At 35.5% G+C, this 11,215-nt stretch overlaps 1 protein-coding gene across 22 annotated transcripts in view; it reads right to left on the bottom strand.

The window, feature by feature from the left end:
- The window catches only part of sei (seizure), a 668,222-nt gene that overhangs the window by 130,429 nt on the left and 526,578 nt on the right, over nucleotides 1–11,215 (bottom strand). For 20 of the 22 annotated variants that reach the window (XR_011391990.1, XR_011391991.1, XR_011391989.1 and 17 more), the window contains one exon: nucleotides 4,877–5,007. Coding sequence is in view for 15 of the 22 variants with exons in the window: in XM_053786177.2 (XP_053642152.2) it covers nucleotides 4,877–5,007 (131 nt within the window). In the remaining 7 variants the exon portion in view is untranslated. Of the gene's footprint in view, nucleotides 1–4,875; nucleotides 5,008–11,215 lie in introns of those variants that run through there. The other 2 variants (XR_011391994.1, XR_011391993.1) reach the window with 1 other exon arrangement.

Raw genomic sequence — 11,215 nt, forward strand, 5'->3', positions numbered from 1 at the left:
TGTTTGGTAACAGAGCTGCAAATATATAGCTAAACATATAATACTCACTTGTGCTTTATAGTAATCTGTTTACATTAATGTTTTATCACTGATTTCATCATTGCTTAGTTAATCTTAAGTTAATTTTAAGCCAGCCCGTAATGCTATGCATAGTATAAGTGGCTTTGGCATGCTGCTCTTATCTGTATTTTTTTGTACCTCTGTATGTGTGCTCAAATTGTTAATAAATAAATAAATAAATAAATAAATAAATAAAGATACACAACATATCCCTCCATATCAATAAATGGCTCCTCCATTTCAAGACACACTGACAGAAAATTTCTAGGACTCCACATTGACAGCTGTCTTAAATTTTGGACCCACATTTAACATATTTCCAAAACAATCTCCACAATAGTAGGCATCCTCTCTAAGATACGGAACTATGTGGCTCAAATGGCACTTCTTGCTCTTTACCACTCTCACATCTACCCTTACCTCACCTATGGAATTTGTGCATGGGGTTCAACCACAGCAAATCACCTTAAATCTTTAATTATATAGCAGAAAGCTACTGTGAGAATGATTACAAACTCCTGCACCAGGCAACACACCCCACCACTATTTAAGAGCTTGAACCTGCTTAACATACAAAATATCCACTTATATTAGTGTGCCTACTACATACACAGAAAATTATTCTCCGATATAAACCCTTCTCTCAAACTCCTTGAGAACTACAAGAGAATACACACTTGTATAACACAAGACACATAACACTCTTTGATATCCCTCATGTCCATCTATACCTATGCAGAAATGCAATGCATATAAAGGGCCCTAAGATCTGGAATTCATTGCCTGAAAATACAAAAGGGTCCCTGCCTGCACACCAATTCAAGGCACTACTTAGAACTCACCTCATCTCCCAAAACTAACAACACAAACACTATTCTATACTATTCCCACCATCAACCCAAAAATTGCCAAATTTTATAACATTATTTCAAAACCAAAATGGTCTCAATCTCATTATGTATAATGTGTTAAAATATAGTACTGTAACTTGTTATTCAACTACATGTACTTGTTAATTTAACCCCTAAATGGTCCAAACGTATATATACATTCTCTCACCCAGTGCCCCGAATATTTTGAAAGATAAAAAAATCGTTGCTTTCATTGAAATAAAGAGAAAAATTTTCTAGGTGTTATAGGATTAAAATAAAAAAAATAGGGTCAGTACTTACTGAGGTATGAGGCTGCAAAGTTGACACTTAACCCTTTGACTGTCGCAAGCCCCTTTCTGAAACTCATTCTATGTTGCAAAATTTTTGGAAAAAAAAAATTATTTTTTCTTATGAAATGATAGAGAATCTTTTCCCGATGGTAATGACACCAAAAGTACGAAATTTGGTTGAAAACTCACGGAATTACACTCCCGCGAAGTTAGCGGTCTTGGCGACAGATACGCATCAGCGATTTCACAGGCTTTGAGCCCTGTTTTTGGCCAATTCCATTGTTCCAGTTGACCAAACTCAAAGCTATTTCTTTAGAACTCCATTTTTTATATCAAATGAGTACAAGAAACCCCTTGTTTACCGATTTGAACTACCCAATAAAGTGGTCAGAAATTGGCAATTTGACAAATTTCATGCAAATTAAAAAAGATGCCAAGTTCAAAATAGGGTCCAGAATAAACAATGTAGACATTCTTGGCACTAAAATAACATATCCTCTGTTCATTAGTCACGTCTCTAGGCCCCTCTTATATTACTATTGCTTTCTATTTTGATTTTTTATTTATACAAAAAATACAAAATTTACTGTTATGCAGACTACTGCATTATTGTAAAAGTGGTATAAATAATATCAGTGCACTACTGAAAGAATATTAGACTCCCCAGTTAATGTGTAATGGACGTGTGGTGTGATTTGCTTACTCTTGAACATTGGTAAAAATCGAACATATCCACTACTTTGAGCTCAATTTCAAGGTTGTTTTAATCGTGAAACTAATCAAAATCATCTCTATTTCTGCAATATGTTTTCCATTTTATCAAGAGAGACCATGAAAACGAGAATACAACGATAAATACTATACGAAAATACACCTCAAATTCGGCGTTTTAATCCAAAAAAAAACGGTCAGTTTTTTTTTCTCATTATGCACTGCGTGCTGCAGGACTTTTTTTATGTGGTGCACACTGACCACACAGACCCATTCTCTCACATGTGGGCCTACCAGCTATCTCCTGCTTGATTTGAAGCCGCTAGAATTATTGAGTATATATATGTCTGAAACACTGGCTTGTAAGATGTATATTTATTATTATTTTTTTTTATTATCACACTGGCCGATTCCCACCAAGGCAGGGTGGCCCGAAAAAGAAAAACTTTCACCATCATTCACTCCATCACTGTCTTGCCAGAAGGGTGCTTTACACTACAGTTTTTAAACTACAACATTAACACCCCTCCTTCAGAGTGCAGGCACTGTACTTCCCATCTCCAGGACTCAAGTCCGGCCTGCCGGTTTCCCTGAATCCCTTCATAAATGTTACTTTGCTCACACTCCAACAGCACGTCAAGTATTAAAAACCATTTGTCTCCATTCACTCCTATCAAACACGCTCATGCATGCCTCCTGGAAGTCCAAGCCCCTCGCACACAAAACCTCCTTTACCCCCTCCCTCCAACCTTTCCTAGGCCGACCCCTACCCCGCCTTCCTTCCACTACAGACTGATACACTCTTGAAGTCATTCTGTTTCGCTCCATTCTCTCTACATGTCTAAGATGTATATATACGACCAAAACAGTCAAAGGGTTAATGCTCACCTGCCGGCAACATTGAGTCCTGCCACTTGCAGAAGCGTTGCCGATATACCATTTTTTCTCATTTTTATATTATTTTATATAATTTTTATGCTCTGATAATTACAATTTATTGTAGTTCTTGTCATTTCATAACCAATCTTTGTTCTGACACTAATATTAGGTACTGAAATTGTACTCAAATTGTCACAAACACATTGACAGGTGGACATTTACACCTGCCTTGGTCATTTACTATTGTCTAGGAATATTTACAAAGTATTTATAGGTCCAAGCAATGTTTTGGATACATGGGAGTATAGAAGAAGAAGAAGGAAGAAGGAAGGAAGAAGGAGGAAGGAAGAAGGAGGAAGGAAGAAGGAGGAAGGAAGAAGGAGGAAGAAGGAAGAAGGAAGAAGTTCCCTTGAAGCAATGTGCAAGACAAGTGTCAGTGACAAGCATCCGGGAGGGCAGTGATAAGATGAAATAAGCGATGACATTTGATGGGCGCCAGCAAGGTGCAGAGATAAGATGAGATAGTGCAGAGATAAGATGAGATAAAGGATGACATTTGATGGGTGCCAGCGAGGGTGCAGAGATAAGGGGTGACATTCGATGAGCTGGTATATCTGTCTCTGATTATCTGTCTCTCTGTCTTGTCTCTTTGTCTGCTTGTCTCTTTCTGTCTCTCTGCTTGTCTCTCTCTCTCTCTGTCTCAGAGAGAGCCACTGTGAATCAACAGGTATTCTAATGCATTATATCTACAAGCACAGTATAGCACTTTGGATTTTTTAGGTTATCCTAGGTAATTTACACTATGTATAATTGTATTTGTGTACCTGTGAGATAGATAAAAAGAGAGAGAGAGACAGAGACAGATAGACAGAGACAGTTAGACAGACAGATAGACAGACAGAAAGAGACAGACAGAGATAGACAGACAGAGGTAGACAGACACAGATAGACAGACAAAGATAGACAGACAAAGATAGACAGACCCCAAACTTGGGGTTAACATCACTTTCCTCTTACAAGGGGAGTGTTAATATGACATTACATCAGTGAATCCTTGGTGTTTGCCACACTGTTTGCTCTAGATGGTGCTCAATTTAACTGGCGCTCCCACAAGGTACTAAGTGGCCCCAGATTTTTTTAATATGGTTCACACCAAGTGTTAAAACCCATTCTATGCTGACCAAGCATCTCAGGCCAATCATGCCAAATTTGGAGGCAGGAAAAATAAAATGTGTATAAACGTTTGGGGCACTAGCGGTAAGAACGTATATATATGTTTGGACCATTTAGGGGTTAATTACTGCTAAACCGCTACTACCTCTGTTGATATATAAAAAACAGTGTTCAAACCAACTATGTTATATATGTCTAATATTAAGTAGTTTGTAAAGCATTAGGTTTAGTCTGCCCGAAATTCCTCGGCATGATAGTGGCTTTCTTTGCACTTAGCAAATCAATATTGTAATTACATATTGTAAACTGTGCATGGAAACAGACTCCATATAACATGTTAGTCACACATTGTAATCTATGCAAAGAAATAAAAATCTGAATTTGAATTTGAATTTAAAGAACTGTTATAATATTATACTGATAAAAGCTGTTTGATATTTAACACTAAAGTCAGAAAGCTCACTGGAGATAATTCAGAACGAGTGACCATGATGAGCAAAGCAGGGCAGCACAGTCACATGTGATGAAATTATAAACTATACCTAACCAAAAACCTCTCCAGCCCCTTTCACCTCCCTCCCTTTGACAGCTGATCTTTGATTCATTAATTTAACAACTGCCAAACATCAGGTTATTTACAAAACTCACACTTGCAGTTACTGGAACAGATAATACAAGTGTCACTGTATATGATACTGTTAATCTAGTAAAAATACATTGTTACAGTTACTATCAGTTACAGTAACTGGTAACATGGGAAAACCATAATTTAGAAAACAAAATAAGAAAACTGAACTGTAGATGAACATACTGTACAGTACTTAGTTTAGAAATGTCAAGGACAAATACCTGAAGAGTGTGGCTATTCTTAGATATTGTGAATTAACTTACCTGTTATGGAATTAAGAGTTCCAGATCTGTGTTTATGTTCAAAATTCAGGTTATGAGATGTAGCATCTTGCCGTGTCTTATCTGGCGAAAACTCTTGACCACCACTTCTTGAAACTAAGTGTTTGTCCTCTCTGTAACATAGAAACAAAAGCTTCATGTCTCAAAGGCTTACACAAATTAGGGTTCTTATCACACTTCCGATTATTTGTTAGAATCAAACTAAGTAAAATAATAAAAAGTCCACTATTTCCATTTCCATATCTGGTGTAATGAAAGAATGAGATTATTTATCTGTAGTTGTTAAGTTATTTAGCAAATTCCATTACAAACATTTTCTACAATAAACAATATTTGTACAGTAAACAATATTTCTACAATAGAAATATTTTTCTGTACAATAAGTTCCACTGATAAGTATTATCATATGAGGGTAAAACAAAGAACAAAGCATACCTCATAAGTGGTGTGTAATGTATCTCTTAACATTTCACACAACATTAAAATTTTGCAACTTTTAACATAACCAATACTCTACATACCTAAATAATCTTATCTAAATACCATTCTGTTAAAAAAAAATACTTTATAATATTTAACCTCCTCGCACACACACACTTCCTTCAACATTCCACATATAATTTTAAATAGGAAATTTATTTAACATTCTTTGAGTAGTCTTATTAATAATAAATTACAGGATGTTTTACATGATGTTCTTCAGTGATGCAAAAGTAGAACAGTACACAACACTTGGATTTAACAACACATACAAACCACACAATGTCTATAGTAAGGGTACCATATGGTACAAGAATTACAGTGGAACCTCTAATATCGAACATTCTTCGGTCCAGAAGGCTGTTTGAGTGCCACTACCGAACGAATTTATTCCCATTAGGAATAATGTAAATTAGATTAGTCCATTTACAAAAATACACTTACATAATTGGTTGAGTTGGGAGCAGTTCGATTTTTGAGGTTCCACTGTATTATAATGGCACAAAGTAATACATTATTACCCTATTACAGTATTTAATACTTCATGAATATACTGTGTAAATCACTTTCTTCTATTACATCTCATTTTTAAATAATTTTGCTATTGCAATGTTTAATTCATCCCATATTATATTATTATTATAATCATAACTAAGAGTTAAACCCACAAGGGTCATACAGTGCTGCAACCCACATTATAAACTACTGTACAATAATCCATTTTTATGGCTACTTCTTCTTAATGACAAAGGAATTTATTATAAGATCCAAAAATAAAATTGTACGGTAAACTTTCTCTCTTATTGGATAGTATTATTTGGGAATCTCCCAAACTTGAAAATTAACTCTACATTGGAAATAATCTTTCATATTCAGAAGTTCATAATTAACAGCAAAAATCCTGATTTTTATTTTTGAAAAACTCAAGTTTATTATTTTTTTCTATATACAGGATACTATTTACAATTTTGAATTTTAAATGATCTTCATAATTTGTGAAGTATATAGTATGTTTAAGAGTTAATATAAGAAAACAATTTTAAATAATCTAATTATAATATGTATCTTAGTATTAGTAGTTTTGATAATTCTGGCACTTGCTCATTTTCAGTAATATATTTGTCTTTTTTTTTTTTTTTTTTTTTTTTTTTTGTAAAAAACTAACATTGTATAGGCAGGCAGATGAACTAGAGAGTTAGCAACAAATGAATGCTTAATTTTTATTCTAGTAAAAAGGGCTCATTTAAGATGTGCAAATTCTCACTACAGGCAACACACTCCACCAATATTCAAAACACTCAACCTACTCACCATACAAAACATCCATACTTATTATTGCACCTATTACATACATAGAACACTTAACTCTGATATTAACCCTCCCCTCAAACATCTTGCCAACCTCAACAGAACACATGACCATAACACAAGGCACAGATCACTCTTTGATGTTCCTCGTGTCCATCTCACGCTATGCAAAAACTCAATGCACATAAAAGGCCCTAAAATCTGGAATTCATTACCTGTAAATATAAAAGAAACACTACCTGTTTATAAATTCAAGTCTCTTCTCAAAGATCACTTACTCACTCAAAACCAAATAAATACTGAATAACTGAACCTTATAAATTGTATATCCTATATGTTACTCACAATTATATCACACAAATGTTAAACCTAGGACCCAATCTAACTTTAGTATTTTTTTAAATACACTACCTAACAGAATACTCCATTCGACTGAATGTACAGCAATGCAAGCAACCATATGACCTGTCTTTGTAATACTCATTTGTGCTTTATAGTTATCTGTTTACAATAATGTTTTATCACTGATTTCATCATTGCTTAGTTAATCTTAAGTTAATTTTAAGCCAGCCCGTAATGCTATGCATATAAGTGGCTTTGGCATGCTGCTCTTACCTGTATTTTTTGTACCTCTGTTTGTATGCTTAAATTACTAAATAAATAAATAAATAAATAAATAAATGTGCAGGTGGGAGGATTTTAGTGTCAAGGCATCAACTGTCATGACTCACGAAATCGTAATGACACGATTGCAAACAAACCATACCCCGACCGGGATTGAACCCACGGCCAGAGAGTCTCAAAACTCCAGCCCGTCGCGTTAGCCACTAGACCAGTTAGCCACAATAAGATTCATCCAACTAGGAATATTTCTACACCATAGGAAGGTTAGCACAGGCACCACTGTGACCACAAATGCAAGTTTTTACAGATGAATCTCCAGCTAGGGTGGCCGTGACGAACTCTAACTCAAGTCCCTTCACTGCTGTCAACATGACTCACGAAATCGTAATGACACGATTGCAAACAAACCATACCCCGGCCGGGATTGAACCCGCGGTCAGAGAGTCTCAAAACTCCAGCCCATCGCGTTAGCCACTAGACCAGCTAGCCATAATAAGATTCGTCCAACTAGGTATATTTCTACACCATAGGAAGGTTAGCACCACTGTGACCGGGGTATGGTTTGTTTGCAATCGTGTCATTACGATTTCGTGAGTCATGTTGATGGCAGTGAAGGGACTTGAGCTAGAGTTCGTCACGGCCACGCTAGCTGGAGATTCGTCTGTAAAAACTTGCATTTGTGGTCACAGTGGTGCCTGTGCTAACCTTCCTATGGTGTAGAAATATACCTAGTTGGACGAATCTTATTGTGGTTAGCTGGTCTAGTGGCTAACACGACGGGCTGGAGTTTTGAGACTCTCTGACCGCGGGTTCAATCTCGGCCGGGGTATGGTTTATCAACTGTCGTGATGTTATTACACTAAAGAATTCCTCACTTCACCTTCCAAGCTGATCATTTTCCATTTATGTCACTACAGTATCTCCAGCTGCAAGATATTAAAAACTGGGGAAGGAGGAGTGGCAAGGAGAGAAGTCTTGGACCTTCTCTTGATTTAATGAAACACAAAAAGAATACACTATCAAGAAGGTAGAATTACTTAAATCTTTTTAGAGGGGTAAATATTTCACAGATCATATTATTGTACAATATTGAAAAAATGACACTGATATGAATCTATACAAAAATTCAATGTACATAAAAGGGCCTAAAATCTGAAACTCCTGCCTAAAAACTCTAGAACTGTAGCTAACCACATGAAAACTACTTTATCTTGAATATATCCAAAGCAAAATACACTTACTGATATCTGTGACTCCCCCTTATTTACACATGACTGTAAACATAAAATTCTGAATACAGCTACTGCTTCATAATTCTTAAGGTAGTCATAAGTTTGCCTAAGACACTCTAATATAGAAACTGTATCATGCCAAAATGAGACCATTTCCATTAATAGATAAACTAATTGTTAAGTTCTTAAATATTTTGAACTACCTCAATTTTGTAAATCTAGTTAATCACTACAATTACCTAACCTTATTACCAGTATCATCCATATCCTGTGTCAATATAGAGTAAGAACTAGTATTAGTCTGCCCGAAATGCCTAGGCATACTTAGGCATACTAGTGGCCTTCTTTGTAATAAGTATTTTATAAAATGTAATAATATCTTATAATATGTAAACCCCACATTGTAATATTAACAGAGAAATAAAGAATTACATTTTTTTTTTTTAATTTAAAGAGACAGAAAACAAAGATTTTTAACAATATTTTCTAAGAAAGTTTCTGCAGGCACTGCTTAATGTTGTGTATCTTTCTTGACATTTTTACTGAGAAAGCCAAATGTTTCCATGAAGAACTGAAGATCAAAAAGCCTTGTGAATATTCCTATGGATGTTAGAAAGGGTAAAGAAACCCCCATGGCATCTGTTAGGAAAAGGTTTATGTGGATCATAGTGCTGCCAAAAATTATTTGTCTAAATTTGCAAACTTGATGGAGGATAATAATTCAACTGCCGAGTAATCTATAATGCCACAGAACAATATTATTTTGGCTAGGTCTTATATGACCTTGTCTTGACCTGCAGTAGAGAAAAACACGACTGAAAGCATCAGAGGTGAGGTTAACTGTGATAAAGTGTGAATGTGTACCTCAGACTGAAAATGAACCTGAGTTTTGTGTGATGGTTTTGATTGTGGTGAACATGGTAGTCTAAACAAAGTCTGTTTCACTTATCTGTTCCTTAATAACTAGTGTTTTCTGTCTTATGATTTACCATACAAGTATTATTCCATGTTGCTCCTCTTCTGGCAAGAATATATAAGTTAACTTATCTTATGTTGAATCAGGTCCCTGAATATTTCACCTACATAATTCTTCTCACACCCTCCACAGGGTATGATGTAAACACCTCTGCACTGAATTAATCATATTTGATGGCTTTTATTTTTTGCTTAACTCTTCCACTGTCCATCATGTAGAACTATGTCAATGACACCAGTCTCTCTCATGTAGATCAACGTTTTGAACTCAGTTCCCTCAGATAAGCTGTGAGTTGTAGATTTTGGCCCAGATATGAGAGAATGGGTCTGTGTGGTGAGTTTGCACAGTATAAAAAAAAAATCCTGCCCCACATGGTGCATGATGGGTAAAAGCAAAACTGACCTTGGTTTTGGCTTAAAACAGCAATTTTGAGGTGTTTTCTAGGATGGGTTATAGGGCTTTACTGGCTGTTTTTTGCTATCATGTGACAGAATAGAAGATATACTACTGAACAGAAGATTATCTTGGTTAGTTGCAGGACCAAGAATAACTTGAAATTGGGCTCAAAGTAGCGGAAATATTTTATTTTTGGCAATATTCCTGATGATGGGTAATGCCCCCTACACCTCTCAGTCTGTTTTATGGTTTTTACAAGGTCTGATTCAATTATTAGGATGCCATAAACTATGACCAATTCTTCCTGGTTATATTTTTTCTGAGAAAGTGAAAATTTTCAATTTTTTGTGATAACTCAAAATGGAAGAAGTGTATAACAGAAGAGGCCTGGAGACATGATTAATGAATGTAGGAAATGTTCCTTTAGTTTTTGGAATCTTTATTTTCGACTCTGTTTGTAATTAGATTTCTTTTTAATTTAGTGTAAAACTGGTTAAATTACCAACTTTTGGACACTTTACAGGGTAGTTGAAATAGTTGAACGAGCAGTTCCTTGTGCTCAACTGATGGAATGGAAGGCATAGTGATAAAGCTAAGAATAATTTGGTCAAATGGAACAATAGAATTGGTTTAAAATAGAACTCTGCCTACCACAGCTCCACCTCATCTGTCTGCAGTATATAAGCTCCATCTCTGTGAGCATGCTGCACTATTATCAAGATTGATGGACTGATCACATCAACTCCAGGCTGAGGGACTGATTAACTCACACTCATCATCTTCCACCATTTCTCTGTATTGGACTGAAGAAGCCACTGGCTGGCATAATGCTTCCAGAATAAAGATATCTAAGTGTTTCACTAGTGTCTTATTTATCAACAAAATATGGTGTAATTATAACATAAATGCAGCTATGAAAGGTATAAAATCTAAAATTAGTATGAAAAACACCTGTAATAGCTTCAAATGGAAGAAAATCACAATTTCATGAGTAATAAGAAAATTAACTGCTCCATCTCTTGTGACAGTACACTGAGAATGAAGAACAAATCATAAACTTTCTCATCATTTTGGATCAGTGTTTCTAATGAATATCTACTACTAAGCTGGATGAGTGTTGAGCTGTTGCTTGCTTGTTGTTCGCATTGAGTATGTACTGGCACTTATTTAGCATGCAAAAGATCAACCACATTCCTGTAATCCTCTCTGCCAGTTGTACAGTAACCATAGCCATCTAGTGGCAGTAGACAACTTAAGAGCAACTGGTGATCATAGGTTTGCTGTGACAATCTAACTATTTTTTTT

Source organism: Cherax quadricarinatus, chromosome 14 (assembly GCF_038502225.1).
Source record: "Cherax quadricarinatus isolate ZL_2023a chromosome 14, ASM3850222v1, whole genome shotgun sequence".
NCBI classification, from domain to species: Eukaryota; Metazoa; Arthropoda; class Malacostraca; order Decapoda; family Parastacidae; genus Cherax; species Cherax quadricarinatus.